The sequence below is a fragment of the Solea senegalensis genome, linkage group LG1, assembly GCF_019176455.1.
Source record: "Solea senegalensis isolate Sse05_10M linkage group LG1, IFAPA_SoseM_1, whole genome shotgun sequence".
Classification (NCBI taxonomy): domain Eukaryota; kingdom Metazoa; phylum Chordata; class Actinopteri; order Pleuronectiformes; family Soleidae; genus Solea; species Solea senegalensis.
The window spans coordinates 39,084,001-39,100,025 of NC_058021.1; the positions used below are offsets into that span (position 1 = coordinate 39,084,001).

Here is a 16,025-nt window from a genome sequence, read left to right on the forward strand (position 1 = left end):
GGGAGACTGCTAACGCCTCTATTTGTCGAGGCCTATCCAACCTAACCAACCAGGCCTCATTATACTGTGTAATCCTGCCACTGTTAAAACCCTACGTCTGTTAAAGACTAAATATTTCAATTTGAGTTCTCTATTCACAGGTCAAAATGAAAGCATGTTTAAGTTGTTGCAAGGTGGAACATAAAATGATAAAACTCAAATACACACACATACAGTGGAAGTTGTCAGATATATTTTAATAAGTTACAAAAGGGTGTTTGTTTTTATGTACCTGTTTTCTTTACATTGACCTTTACAACATTCTGTCAACCTTATCGTGAAAAACAGACACATTTTAAATAAATGATGTATTGACTATTAATTACAAAGAACCTGCAAGATTTAGGTTACTGAAAAAATAATTACAATTTAGAAAAAATAAGAAAAAGAAGACTTTGGCTATTTAATTTTTTTTTTTTTTTTTGAAAGTAAAATAACAAAGGTAATGCCAGGGGTTTTCAAAACAACCATTTTCAGGATAATTTGATACCATACAAATTCAATAGTATAAAGTGAATGCACCACTTTTGCGACTGGTGCTTTGCAACCTTACCAGTACAGCAGGTGACGAGGGTCAATTTAGAGTATTGATTTAGACACAAATTAATAGCAAAATGATAATCTATGCCCTAAATGTAACAGTTTAAAACATTCTGACTCGCAGTGGATAGAAACAAGCCTTAAGTGGAAGAGAACTGATGTCAGGTAAGTGCACCCAACCTTTTTTATTTCCATTGCCATGACTACACGCACTATTTCTCAAGCATCAAACAGTTTTTGGTATATAAACATAAAATAGAGTGTAAGAACTTTATACAAAATATTAAAATAAAATGTAATTGCACAGTTTAAAAAATATAAATATTCTGAAAGAGTGCCAGGGTGTACTGGTAAATGGTGATTGGTGAATGAAATATTTACGAAATCATTTCAAATATATACAGCATTTTAAGTGCATCCCGTTTTGTCTTCTCAGGACCAAAGGTACATTTGATTCTCCTCACTGTGACCACAAACCATCACATGTGGGAATCGTCTTTGCAGTGTCTTTCTTTTACTCTCTCCAGCAGAATATGAGACACACTTCAAATGTGAGGACATTTCTTGGATCACACAAAATGTGCTTCTCTGTGTTCTACCTCCTGGAGGTGTCTGGACCGTAGTCTTTGGTAAACCGGTTTGGCCTGGTTTTGGCCCATTTGCTCAGGGCTAGAGCTGGACGACTGAGACGATGCCTCCTGCTCGGCCTCAATGTCCACCTCAAGAGGCTCATCTACAGACACTTCTAGATCGATCGTCAGCTCCTCACCCTCCTCCTCGTCGTCATCCTCCTCTTCTTCATCTTCTTCCTCAGCACTGTTAGCTGATGCACAGCTCTGCAGTGCTTTGGCTTTGCTCCCTGATGGTGGCTTGTAGAAGGTTCCTGGGGGAGGCTGGAGAGTTCTGGGAGCCCGGAAAGCTGTCGAGACAGTGCCGAACTTGGTAACATTGTCCTCCCTTCTTAAAGTTCTGCTGGGTCGCACTGCGACCGTATAAGGTCTATTGGGATAGACGGTGCTAATAGAGTCCACAGAAGTTCCAAGAGAGAAGCCTGATGGCACAGAAGTTGATAAGTTGGTGGGGACATCTACCGCTGTGCTTTCTGTGGGTGAACTAGCCATGATTCTCACAGTCCTAGAGGCAACATCGTGTTTGTATTGTTTGTCCCAAGTTCTGCGTAACGTCTGGGTGTCAATAAATGTTCTGCGGTGGTGTGTGGCCACGTGCAGTTTTGCATTCTCAGTTTCATCCACCTCTTGGATGGACTCATCAAAACTGCTTCCTTTCCTGAAGCCTTGGTCAGCGTTGTTCCAAGTGTTATTCTCGTCCACTTTGCCTCGACCGTGTATCCGCTCGGCCGGCAAGCTGACTGGCCGGGAGTACATTTTGTTGCGAGGGTGTCGAAGCTGGACACTTGTAATGGTGATATGCTGCGAACGACAGAGTCCTCTCTCGCCAGGTTTAGGCCCATCAGATGATAGGACCCCATTGAGGACCATTGAATCCTCTTCATTAGCTTTTAACAAACGGATTAAAAAGGGGTTAGACATTAACATATAAAGTAAAATCCTGGACTTCAAAGATTTTTATCCAACATCTTGTAAAGCTTTAAAAGGAAAAAAAAGAATGCTCTTTATTTGTAAATTGCTTTGTAACAATACTGACCAGGTTCAAAATCACTTCCACGGAAGCTTGGCGTGGTCTCCTCAACTTCCGCCAGTATGTGGGAAGAAGGAATAACAGAGGAATGCCTCTTGTACACCTTAGAGGCCTGTAAGAAAAAAAAAAAAAGAAAAAAGCACACTGTAAATGGTTTGACTATAACAGCATTAACCGTCATGTCATTTTTAGCATTAAATCCAGTTACCTCCTTGATGTCTCCCAGCGACTTGGAGTGCCTGCTTAGCTGCTCCTTCTCCTGATAGGTGAAGCAGGTTTCAGAGCGGGTGTGTGAATCCACCTCTGTAGGCGAGTGGGCACTTAAGGGACTGAGGGGGGTGTCGAACACCATCTGATAGTGTCTGATCAAGAGTTCCACAGTGAGTGCCTGATATGGGTAATCCACCAGAGAAGAGAGGGAAACTTCAGCATCCCCCTGCCTCGGTTTGATCAGTGTTGGGCCGAAGATGATACCCAGGTTGCTGGCCGTCATTTTATTCTCCTCTGACCGCTCTGTCACCCTGGAGTGGAGATGAAGATTAATAAATGATCAAATTATGGCTCATTACAACCTTAATTTTACAATACAATTTTAAAATAAATCTCTTGCATTTCTTATCCAAACACCACCAAAGCTGAGAGTGAACACAGTGGTAACAAATTTACTAAGTCACTAGATAAGTTTGAAGCCTGTGAAGCGACAAGTTGGACAGGCAAATGTTTCTTGCATTTATAAATAGATTAATTATGTGACTGATGTGCTTACCGGTGCAGATGCTCTATTAAGAACTGCAGGGTCCTGTAATGAGCTGGAGGCAGCTGCCTCAGCAGGTCCTTGATCTTGAAGAGGACCCGGTTGAGCTCCACGCTAACCTGGGCCGGGGTCACTGGGCTTGGATTGAGCCGCAACGCCTCCAGTTCTTCCACAATGATACTCTGGCATTCCTTGGCCAAGCCAATGAAGTCGTTGTAAAAGCGGAACAGGATGAGCGGTTCTGGAAGCTGCCGCGGAAATCATAGACGAAAGAAAAGTCATTAAAATAAACGAAAGAGGGAAGTTCATAATAAACAGAAACCCTCAAAATATATAAAAGAGCATTGGGGGGTGAGAAGTGGAAGACCGTTGCAGAAAATAAACAAAGACAAATAAACACCACTGCTGGGGTATTGTTCAGCAGTGCTCACTTTTAACTATCACATCCTTATTAGATAACAATCCATGTACATTTGCAATACCTCAGGGATTGCAATAACCCCGTATCTGGTATATTTAGGACAATGTTTCATAAATAGCCCACCTGTCTTAGGTAGAGTTTGAGCACATTGCTAATGTCGTGGGGATAAAGATCGGAGAGCTCCACCAAGTCCTTTCCATTTTCAAACGCCTGACACAACTTCTCCACCCGGGACTTGGCACCATTCACACGGTAGATACCCTTCGTGGCACAGAAACAGAACGCATTCAACACAAGAAAATTAGATGCAATTTTCTAGCTCACCATGGTGACACAGGGTAAATCACAGTTACTGAATATAAACAAGGTAATCCAAAGATACAATGGCTCTACAGTACCAGTATTTACATAGTGCTGAATGAAGAATGTGGTTCATAGAGTTACACAATATCACTTCAGCAGAATTATAATTATACCTTAGCTGGGTTTTTTTCAGTAACATCAGTATATTGCCAGAACTGGTTATTATTGGTTGTATGGTTCAGTTAATCCAATCAAAACATCTATTGGTCAAACAATAATCATTTCATCTTTCCCGTGAGCTGACAATACCTTAATGTTGAGCGCTCTGTTCTCAATTTCCGATGTGCACTTCCGTATAATGAAGGGAATGCCGTCCTGGCTGTTCTTAGCTGCCTGTGTGAAGTCGATGCCAAAGAGGTGAAGCCTGCCCTGGAGCTTCTTGTGGCCACACTGGATGGCCAGGGTTTCCAGACACTTCTTGTGGCAGGCCAGCGAACACTGCACAATAGACAATTGATATGTATTTCAGTCACACAAAGAAAAAGAAATTAAACTTCTCAACAGCAGGGCATTAACTGGTATTTTCCCGACTTATCTTGATTGTGTTTCTATAAACTCTAGATAACACCACAAACATGCACTGGGATTTATGGAATCACTATTCCTAATCCTATTTCAATCTCTGTTGGAAGCCATATGCATATGGACACCCTCTTATTAAAGCCATCAAATACAAAATAATATGTTCTTTTTTTAGTGAATTTCCCAACTAGTTTCACACTAGACCAACACCATGGCATGATTCCAACACACTGCAGAGTTATATTCTTAAGTCAACTTCTTTATTTATTCCCAATGACACAATAAAATCTTTGAAAATCTTTTTTTATTGCAACACTTTTTATTGTTGCCTTGTTCATTATGTCATAAGTATATAAAGAAACTGGATGAAAAATACACATCAGGGGGTGCACGGGGTTGATGGAGGGAACTCCTCAAAAGACAAACAAAAGGTCTTCAGTTTCCATTGCCTGTTCCCCCGACTGAGACCAGTTGGTGGATTTGCTCTCTGGAGAGAGCTTTTGACCAAACTCAACCTTCCCCTTCATTCAAATGTTTCGCTGAGAGAGGTGGGCGCTCTCCTTTGTCTTAGTTTGATTTTTTTTTTTCCTGCATGTCATGGCTGATAAAGAAACTGTTGTGCAACATTGGCAGCGTTCATTCTGACTTCTGTGGACTTGCCACATTTAATGACAGGTCTAAACAGAGGATCATGGTTTGGTTGCATTTTTAGTCTATGAATGGTGAAAAAAAAAAAAGACTAAAAAGAAACCAAGGTTACCTCCTCGCACTCCGCTCCATGGAATACCACCAGGCCGTCACACTCTCGACACTTGGAGGGCGCCCTCAGCTTCCTCAGCTTGTGGGTTTGCGACGCCTTGGACATCTGGGTGTTTCTGAAAGGACCCGGGGAGCTGGCTGTCTCTATTACAATATCACTTAGTCCTGCAGAGTGAGAGTGAGAGCATAACATCCATCATTGTCCTGTTCCAGAACTCAACACACTCAAGCAAAAATATTGGAAATGAAAGCACACATAAAGAGTCACAGACAACATCGGCCTCACCATTATCAGAGGGTGAAGGAAGCTCTCTCTCATCCAGGTCATCAGCAGAGGACATAGTGCCAGTGGAAGGAGTTCTGGGTAATCTCCTCTTAAAGTCTCCTGAACAATACGACACAACACACCAGTGAGTCCACATCTTCACATTTGCCTCCAGTCACTTCTCTTCAGTTCCTCTAGTTCTACACTACACTGGGTACTGACACAACTTTCCTCTTGTAGTGCACTTGATGGAAAGGTGTGGTCCACTCCTTGTTGATAACCAAGACCCTCAACCCCCACCCTCGGGTTTGTTGGGTAATTCACACATCCATTGTCTCAGTGATGGTTTTCAATAGACCTTAATTTAATACTGTTGTTGTCTTGCTGATGAGCCAGTCATGAGGATCATTAAAAGGGGGATAAACTCCTACACAATTCACAGCAGTGGGTGGACGTGAGGGGCATAATACACTTAACTATTTTCAAATATAGCATTGTTGATAACTGATTGGCAATCTACTACCCTCCCCCAGCCAAGACCATGAGGCAAAATAAAGAAAACAGGACTTAAGTCAGACCATTATATATTAAATAATGTGAGTATGTTAGGCAAATAGTTTGCAGTAGCCCATTTGTGAGTGTCAAATTGTCAGATTCTAATCTTTGGTAGGCCCGCAGGAGCACACCTGATGAGGAACACGTACTAAAACATGTTACGTAAATGTTTCTTCCTTAAACCACTTGCAGCAGGTTTGATAGATCCTGATTTATGTCTCAAAGCAGGTCTGTACTCACACCGTGTCACACGCGCACTGTTGCACAGCAACAGAGGAAACACAAAGAAACGTAAACTACCAAACCCACTATTTTATGCGTGTGTACGCTGTAGACTAATACAGTTGCATAATGTTTAACAAAGAGCTACTACTCTCGGTGGTTGCTAGGGGCCCAGATTCCCAGAAAACATGCCAACAAAGTTGGATGAACATCAAGTTCATAGCTAAAAAAAGGCCCCAGAGGGATTTAAGACAGTCAGTGTTGAAGAATGGCCCGCCTGTCGATCATTTGCAAAGCATTGTTGCTTTATCCATGACCTGAGACAGATGCTGCTAATATTTAAGTCTGGTTTTGTATGAGTGGGGAAAACCTGAATTATCAGGTAGTAGACAAAACTTCACAGGATTCATTAAATAAATGAATTGATTGCAAATGTGATAGCATGGCAAAATGTATACAGCAAATCATAAGCAAACATACATTGAACATGTTGCTACATAGTTGCATAGTAGCTGATACCAGGTTGATTTACATGGAACCTATAACACTATAGTGCATGTGGATTTTTGTCCTTTGTCTAAGATGGGGTACATCACTTACAATGGTGCAGAGCATTGTAAGTTCCAGCAAATCTCAAAATCAAACCAAGTGCTCTACAATACACATTGCTTTATCTTGCCCAGTAATGATAATAATAATAATAATAATAGTGGTGTGCATGTAACCCATAGACCCATTTCCACATGGAAAAGGGTCAAGCACATATTGACGATTGTTGCCCTACCTGGGCTTGCAGTGGGCGAGTCCATGGACCGGGACTCGCTGCTCCCTCCAGCACTTTCTGAATCACTGCACATGCCTCCACCCTGGTTGGCAGAAGTCCAGGGACGAAAGGGAGCTTGAACACGAAGGGCTGAAAGAAAACAAAAGGGGGAAAGAAAAGTGTTCAACTTGAGCAGTGAAAGGCAAATTAATATAATCGCAGTCTTTTTAGAGTGCGAACACAGCGTCAGTTCCTATACTCTCTGGGAACCATGGCTGGTTTCAGAGGGTTACATGTGTGAATGTTCAATAAATGAGCTCAGGAGACGCGAGCCCATCAAACATCTGCAGTATTAGCACATCATTTCCTGAACACACCTGCGAAGTACAACAAAATAAAGTATAAGCTCCACTATCTTTTACTGGGAGGATTCAGAAAGGCTGCACACATTGTTGTTGATGATCAGGTTCATTGAACTACATTTGTTCACCAACTTGTCCAACAACTTTCTCAAATAGTTTGAGACTCATTATAAAACAGCAGCAGGGGATAATGCCAAATGTAGCCTCACACACCTTGGATGTCTGTGCTGCTGTTGGAGCGTCTCTCTGCGATCTTAGTATGCTGGGCACCGTCCACGTCATCTGCACCCAGGAGGTCAGAGGACGCGTTACTGTTGGATGAGTTGCAGCCACCGAGTGAGCGCTTGTTGAAAGGTAACCTGCGAAGAAAAACAGTGGAATTTCAGCAATGGTATTGTTTCAGGTAAAACTACAGTGCCCCAAAGCTAGTGATGTTTGAGAACCTTTTAACTAATAATGTTCTATTTTTCGTATATTTCCATTTCTATTCTATTCTTCATCCTCTAAAAGGTTTCTCCATCATTAGACTAGGGCGACAACTAACTACTATTTTCATAACCAATTCATCTTACTTTCTCGATTTATTTATTGGTTATATGGAGCTAAGAAACCAGGAAATACTCACATTTAAGAAGTGTAAAAAAACTTTGGATAAAGATTTGTATAAAATTCATAGGTTACCAAAACTACATGGTAACAAAAGTTCTTTACAGCAGAATGACCAATCTCCTGCTGAATGTTTTCAACAATGTCTGCATTGCAAACAATAATGAAATAAAACCGAAAAAGAGGGACAACTCTTTCAAATCATGAAATCTAAATAAAATAAAGTAAATTTGTTATATTCTGTCTTCTTTCTCGGCTGCTCATGATATCATGAGCTCAGTCCCACTTCACCATCAAAGACAGCAGTTCATTAAGCTTGCTATGATTGAGTGGCTCATAAAAGGCCTGCAAATGGCTCATGTGTAAGCCGTTATGAGTAAAAGTGTTCCACTATAAATCACAATGTACAGAATGTAGGTCAGTGGTCTATTGTTATATAGAGTGGTCTATAGAGTGCGAGGTAAGGCTGTGAGGCTGCATGAATGTATGCATGTGTGCAAGTTTCATTTCCTCTTGTCCAATCTGAATTCTTTTGATCAGAGGGATCAGAGTTGGGGGAGAAAACCAAATGAGAACAAAGCACTCTCTTATTTCCATCTGTGTGTAAGTGTGAGTGTGTGTGAGACAGAAAGAGAGAGCAAACACAAACCAATGTTACACCTTTGTACCAAAGTTTTCAAAACAGATGGGTTATTAAAAATGCCCAACTATAAATTGACCAATTTTTTTTCCCACTTTTAGTCATGGACAACATGCCTTCATCCTGAAAGTTACTGAAAACGTTCAAAGAGGTTAAGTGAAACTGACAGTAAGCCCACTGCCTCAGCTCCTCTCTCCCGTGACCGCAGTCATTTCCCCAGGAAGCCCCGGCCAGCCCAATTGTTTTTACAGTTTCCAAAACAAGCTCATTCCACCTCACCACTGACGTCTACCCTATTTACAACCACTTGTTTAAATAAGTGGTTAAATAATTATTAAATATTAACCCACCCTCAGATTCATGTGATTATGTGATGTGTGAGGCAAGATTTAAGCAGCAAATAAACTGTGAAAATGTCTACAAATTAATTACATGACGGTAAAAAAAAAAAAAACTCAGTAACTGTTAATCCCTCTGAGAGTTTGTTATCTGTCTGTGATAAAATCTGACAAAGTAAACAAACACTGATAACAGGGGTCTAATGTCTGAGTTAAATAACAGGCACAAAAGAGTAAGTATCAGATTAATTCCAAGGGAGATATTGCGACTTGAACCAAAAGAAGAAACATAAAAAAAGTTAGGATCAGACGAAGCTGACAACCACCAATATTTTGATGCCTCACCCTATGATTGGTGTAACAGGCGAGTCAAATGACAGAGACTCCGCAGGTAGATTCCTGACAGAGTCGACGTAGCACTGGCCAGGTTCGTACAACTTGGCATTTTCACATAAACTCTGATGATTGACAGGCAGGGAGACAACCTGGGCTTGTTGGAGCTGGAACCAGTTGACAGTCACCTAGGAACAAAAAAAGGTAAACAAACATTATTATTATTGTTATTATCCTGCTCCAACACATTTCAGACACTGTTGTAAAATGCGGTTAGAACAACAAGTGCATAAGTCTGTTTGGAACGTGTTTCTGTTTCTTCACTGAGTCTGAACTTACAGCTTTGAGAGTGAGGTCACACTGTGAAACCATCTCTCGGATCTGAGTGACAATGACACTCTTGGTTTTAGCCAGATCCACTCTCTTCTCTCCGACATCAATCAGACAAGCTTTGCAGTGCTCTCTGGCCTCCTCCGCCTGCCGACCAGAGGGAAGATCAGTGATTACAATTTGCAACGCTCTGATCTGATTCAGTGTTGACTGAGCATGTGAGTCGCAGGGTCTAAAGTCAGTGAACCAATGATGCGCATGGGGTCATTTCATTTTCACACAGACCATGGCTCCTTTAAATGACATGTACCACATGTGTACATAATTTGTGCCAAGCCATCAGCCCATCATCTGAGGAGGTGCTGTACCTTCTGCAGGGCCTCCTCCTCCAGCCTGCGCCTCTTTTCTAACTGTTTCGCCACCGCTGCTCCGCCTCCGACCTGCTCCTCCTCCAGCCGGCTGGTGGAAATCTTGGCCTTCTCATATTCCTCCTGCCGCTGGACCTGCAGCAGCCGGGCCTTTCTCAACGCATTGTCTGCCTCGTGCTGGAGATGTATACATATCAAGTTAAAACAAAACAAATGTAAAAAAATAAGCCCTCACATACAGCACAACTGCAATGCAGACTACTCATCACTAAATAATGACCACCTAAATTCAGTCTGCAGTGATAAACAAATTAAGCTTTAAAATCAAATAAAATTATACAGCTTAAAAGTTTTAACAATTTTTTGTAACGTTACGTAGAATAATATGGACTAGCACAAGAATTTTATTTTCAAATGTGAGGGAAATTATAGGTGGAACACAATGATTGCTCTGGCATGCTGTGTGACTACATAGTAAAACAAAGCATTTGTATGAATGGAAATGACTCTCGTCAGTGACAGATCTTTTGATTCAGGGTGCCACGTTAACGGCTGCCAACTCACCATCTTCTTTTGCTCTCTCTGCCACTGATCCTTGACCTCTTTCCGTAGTTTGTCCAGCTCATTCTTTCTGGACATGAGCGGCTGGAAAGAATCACGCAATCCACCCAACAGAGAGACAGAGAGACACACACACGCACTTGTTTCAATCACACAACCCAAGACAAGTTCAGAAATGCAGTAGTGGGTTTCAACGTGGATTACCTGCATGAATTTGTTGCTTTGCAGCACAGCTGCAGTTTGAAGTACCAGCTGACTGTACTCCATGTCATTTTTGAAAGCGGTCATGTAGATCTCACGGAATGGCATGAATTCCTTAAATAAAGAAGAAAAAGTTGTAATGCTGGTCCTCAAAGGCTAAAACATGGCAGCAAATTTAAATCAGAAACAACATCTCACCTGCTGACTTGCAAGCGTCTTGGCGGATTCGGCCATCTTGGCGTAACTCTTTGCACATTCGATATCTAAACACAGACAACACCAATCTTTAAATATAATGGCTTACTACAAACGGCATACTCAGAACGATCCATTGCGCTGAAGAAGTTTATTCGATTAACCTCGTCTTTGTAAATCACACAACTGAATGAAAATCAATGAAGCATTTTCTAATAACATCAGTCCTTGAGTGATCAAACAAATCCATGACATGTATCAGTAAATAAAGCATTAATACGAATGGATGTGTTAAATAAACAAGGTGTCAGTTTACTTGTTCATAAATGCACTGCACGGTTTGACTCAGTGTCTCTTTGTTGACTGACTGAGTGACGAAGTATCATTAAGCAGTGTACCCAACAAAAGCTCTTACACTGCACATTCAACCTTGAGACTGGATAAGACTCCAAGTTCAGTTCAGGTGACTGATTAAAAGAGAAAAATAAACTGGCCTAAACCTTACTAATACACACATTTGTGCTTTTTGATTTGCACAAGAATTATTTTCAATTTCCCTGTGCTGGAGTTACTGTAAGTTAAAGTTGAAATGGAAGATTTTGCACAATAAAAACATTATGAAATTGATTCCATTAAAAAAAAAAAACAGTGCTGAAAATGAAATGTGTTTTGCTTATGGATCAGTGCTGTGCAGAAGGATGAAGACACACATTCACACACATTTTACATTCAAACAGGTGCAAAGGTTTCTCTGTCCTCGCCGTAAACCCAAGTTTAACAGGGCGAAACAGAAGCAGCACTGTGTGATGCAACTAATTTGATGCAGTCCAAAATACAACTACCACACGTGATGGGATTTATTTGACCTAATATTCATGGTTTAGTGACAGAAAATAGCTGTTTTTACAATGTAACTGCACATTTGCCTGTTAAAGACCCTAAATATACATAACACGTACATGAGAACATCTCGTAAAGATATCCTCATATAGCCACACACACACAATCATGCAATTAAGTGCTTAAGTTAAGTACATGATCTACAACGCTAACACATGACAGCTGACTTTTGTACTTTAGTATGATAAGTGTTACTTTGCCTGCATGTCAGATATACTCTTGTATTGACGCCTCCTCTTGAGCCCTAACTCACCCACGTTGAGACGCTTTTCCACCCATGCCAGCAGCTCTTTGGTGTACTTGGACCACGCCTTGGCGTAGAGCAGCGCTGATTCCACCCCGGTGTCGCGCTGTTGCAGTGTGTTGTCCACGTCTTCGACCCGGACCGGTGGACATGGCCCTTTGACAACCAAGGGAGAATTAAAAAAAGATGAGCATGCAAATGCTGGGCAATGACCAGCCTTCGGATGAATCACATGCTGTATGTGCCTAGCTAATAACATATGTGAATACGTCGGAGTATGATATGAGCTAATACCACCTGAAGGTAAGTAATCTTGACAGAAGACTGACTACTGGATGCATTTATAGTTAGTTAAGGAGTATAATCATCACGACTAGAAAGGCAGTCGTATCCCCAGATAACCCCACAGGCACTGCTCCGAGTACAGCAGAGGTAGTGACACAGCAAAAACAAAGCTATAACCCTCAATGATAAAGCAGAAACTGTAGCAAGCAGCTCAACTCCAGACTGCCTTTTTCTCCCCAACAAATTAGAAGGATTAGTTACCCCACACACTAACACAGAGCGACGCCAGAGTACAGTAGCTGTGTGTCACAGAGATCGGTCTTACCTGGCGGATCATCTTTCTCGGGACCGGATCCTCCAGATTCCACCACGAGGTTCTCAAAAGACTGGAAAACGAACAGATGAAAACAAAAATGTACCGAATGAGGCGGATGAATTTCCTACTCAAAGCACAATAGGTTTTTGAAAACATTCTTAAAACGAGGCTTATCAGAATCTGGACTTCCTCCTCTGAGCACTTACAAAACTGACTGCTGGAAAACAACAATACCTAGAAATAATTCATCATTTGCAGAGATCATTTCAGGAACATGCGTCAACTTGCAAAAGCACTCGCTTAACCCTGGACCCTTGAATGCTGCTGGTTAATTTTTTGTATGTTTTGCTTCTCAATTCAGGGGCAGTCGGTCACATCCTGACATTAACAGGAAGGTGAAAAAAATTTAAGATAAAGGTGAGATTAAAAAAGAATGAGAGCCTTTTGGTTTAAACATCAACTACAGCAAAAGAACAGGTTGAGACAGTGATGATTGATTGCTACGGATGCAACAGCAGAATATAAATACTGAACTTTCCTTACCCTGCTTCTTTTAGTCAGGGGGAGCCCCAACACTGATCCATTCTCTACATCTCCCATAAGGAAGTCAGACACTCTGAAGGAAAACAGAAACACAAAACCAATAAAACAGGTGCAAGAGAAGATTGTTTAAATCATAAACTCTATTCATCATGTTACTAAAGGGATACAAGACCCTGTAGTTCATATGGATGTGCAAAGTCCATATAGACTTCAAAAACACCAGATACAGTTCATTTGTATCAGAAAACTCAAAAAAGCCAACTTGCCGTTAATAATGAAACACCTTTAAGTCGACTAGTGCAGTCCCCATTCAATATCTGCCTGTTTTTATTTTTAACAACGTCTAATTTTTTATATAAATATGACAAAGTCTGCACTGCACACACTGGTGCACTTACTAAATCACCTGCCAAGTTTGAAGCCTGTCAAGCAGGAGTCAGACAGAGTTCCTTGCATATATATATATATATATATATATATATATATATATATATATATATATATATATATATATATATATATATATATATATACATATATATGGATAAATATTTAGTCTAATGTACTGAAACAGTTGTGATGTTCAGTTGAATATTTTTTTATCATATGCAGTAGCTCTGGAGGTATTTACCACATTTATTCATTTCATTATTTAGATGAGTTTTCCATTAACTATGTGCTCTTCGAATTAGGGAAGAGCACATAGTGCAGGGAAAACAAAACTGGTCCTTGATTGAGAATAATGACAAATAATGGAGTAAGGTGGAGACAATCAATGGAAATTACAGTGATGACATACTTACACATTGCCAAAGGTGAATGCCAATGTGTCGATAGCATTGTAGATCTCTTTGAAAAGCTCCTGTTTGTTCTCTTCGTTCACCTCCTTAAAGTTCACCCCTGTCAAAGAGTGATGAAGCAGGATAGAGTCAAACTTTGAGCGCAAACTAAGACCCAGCGCACTAAAAACATCCTGTGATTGAGGCACAAGTCCCATGGCATGATTCATCATCCTGTGCATGACGTCAAGTGTCGAGTCAATGAAAGTCTCTTCTGACTCATGCTTTATTCCTTAAATCACAATTGCCATCTGAGGAACTGCTCACTTCATATCTCAAAATTGCAGGCATTTTAAAAATGAAAAGTCCCTCAGAGGCATCCAAAAACAACCACGTACATTAAATCACAAAAGATAAGCAAAGACTGCAAGTGTGTATGTTTGGCTGTAATCTGGAAAAGCAGTAGTTTCCTGCTGTAGGTCTAAACACAGTGATGACAGAGGACAGAGTGGGGGGAAAACACCACTGTAAATACAGCTGTAATCAGACTTCACAGTAAACTTCCTGTCATGATGGAGCAGAGAGAAAATAAAGAGACAAATGGTCCAAAAATGAGACCAAACACTATATATAAAATCAGTGATGTCGCTCTACCACTTCTGCCTCTGTGATTTCCTCTGCCTTCTGTTGTTCTTTAAAACACAACAAAAAAGCCAGAAAACAACCATTTAAAGGACAAACTTTGAGCTGGAAGGAGTTCAAATGTTGCTAATCTTGAAGGGGGTTTCAAATCTGAAATGAAGAGTGGCTCAAACCGTCTTCACTTCCAGTCCTACACACCAGGCTTTTCAATATGCCTACTACAAAACAAAAAATCTGACAGAACACACCCACCAGTGCCAGGCAAGTACAAAGATGCTTCGTTGGTCGATGAAACACTTTCTTTAAGAAGAGACATTATATGAAACACCAAACTCCCAAATACCCACCTTAAAACCAAGCTTTTATTCCTCTTTTGTATCATGACTCGTAATTACCACTCCAGACTGTGGTGGAAACTTTCTGTCCAAAAATCTTGCAAACACAATTAAAAAGTGATTTCTCTTCAGTGGCAATCAAAAGATGGTGACAAAAAGTGTATCCATCCATAAAAAGGAAAAACTGACAAAGAAATGAATCAGTTTCAAAAATCCTTCTGTGACCCAAGCACACAGGATTATCGGCGGGGTTCAAAAAATATATATTTTAAGGGTTCAAAGTCCATGGGGCCCTCTTATCCTCTCATCAACCCCAGAGCAGCTACTGCAGCCACCGCCATTTAAAGCGCGCAATTCTCTTATGCTGTTACATCTCCTCTCCTGTCCAAACCCCTACCCCCAACAGGACATCCTGAGGCTTGCTGGAATACAATGCCAGTACTTGCTCAGGCCCCAACCAGTGGTCCAAACATGGAAGTTACATCATCGGGGAAAAATGGTATTGTTTCACTGGAAAAGCACAATACTCGTGATACAGTTGTCAGCTGTACAGCACTAAGCAGGTCTAGGTCCAGGTCTACGAGGGACTTTCATTCCAACAAAGAGTAAAACGAAGACGTGGCGAGGTACGCGACTGGTACTGAAGCATCACAGGATGTAGAAAGTACGAACAACTGTTTGATGTTGTGTTGACACTATGTTAAAGCACGATTAAACACAAACACAGAGAATGCAAATGCTACTACAAAAGTGTCCTCTCATCCATGCAGACCATACATTTTCAATCTATTTCCTGTAAAAGGAGTCAGAACAAAATAACTTGATCACATGATGTTAATAATAAATGTGTGACATCCAAAACTGATAACACTGTATTTCTGTGTGGGGGTCAAGATGTGACCAATTCTGGCCACCTAGTGGCATAGAGGTAATACAGCATGCTTCCTTGTATATAATTCTGCAAGAAAACATAATCAGGGCTACTGTAAAGGCTAAACCTGACACATGTGACACATGAGGTATCACAAACAGTGGTTAGTAGTTTTAGAGCAATCACTAGATTTAAAAAAACTAAAATAAAATACAGTACTTATTTTATCTTTACTCTTTCACTAACCATTAACTCATTTCTGCTGCTATTGACATTGTAGTCACAACTCAGACTGTGCTCCTTTCCCTATGTCA

At 40.8% G+C, this 16,025-nt stretch overlaps 1 protein-coding gene across 2 annotated transcripts in view; it reads right to left on the minus strand.

The window, feature by feature from the left end:
* Positions 1-215: 215 nt before the first annotated feature.
* arhgap29a (Rho GTPase activating protein 29a) overlaps positions 216-16,025 on the minus strand; it is a 31,359-nt gene continuing 15,549 nt past the window's right edge. The window contains exons 1-21 of one of the 2 annotated variants that reach the window (XM_044037589.1): positions 14,853-15,191; positions 13,888-13,984; positions 13,085-13,157; positions 12,551-12,611; positions 11,950-12,096; positions 10,800-10,864; positions 10,605-10,715; positions 10,404-10,484; positions 9,840-10,016; positions 9,481-9,618; positions 9,154-9,329; positions 7,438-7,583; positions 6,884-7,012; positions 5,344-5,442; positions 5,059-5,222; positions 4,026-4,214; positions 3,537-3,674; positions 3,005-3,240; positions 2,447-2,759; positions 2,245-2,350; positions 216-2,095 (exon numbers count right to left, since the gene is read on the minus strand). In XM_044037589.1, coding sequence (XP_043893524.1) covers positions 1,149-2,095; positions 2,245-2,350; positions 2,447-2,759; positions 3,005-3,240; positions 3,537-3,674; positions 4,026-4,214; positions 5,059-5,222; positions 5,344-5,442; positions 6,884-7,012; positions 7,438-7,583; positions 9,154-9,329; positions 9,481-9,618; positions 9,840-10,016; positions 10,404-10,484; positions 10,605-10,715; positions 10,800-10,864; positions 11,950-12,096; positions 12,551-12,611; positions 13,085-13,141 — 3,480 coding nt within the window. In that variant the 5' untranslated portion in view covers positions 13,142-13,157; positions 13,888-13,984; positions 14,853-15,191 and the 3' untranslated portion in view covers positions 216-1,148. Of the gene's footprint in view, positions 2,096-2,244; positions 2,351-2,446; positions 2,760-3,004; positions 3,241-3,536; positions 3,675-4,025; positions 4,215-5,058; positions 5,223-5,343; positions 5,443-6,883; positions 7,013-7,437; positions 7,584-9,153; positions 9,330-9,480; positions 9,619-9,839; positions 10,017-10,403; positions 10,485-10,604; positions 10,716-10,799; positions 10,865-11,949; positions 12,097-12,550; positions 12,612-13,084; positions 13,158-13,887; positions 13,985-14,852; positions 15,192-16,025 lie in introns of those variants that run through there. The other variant, XM_044037580.1, reaches the window with a different exon arrangement.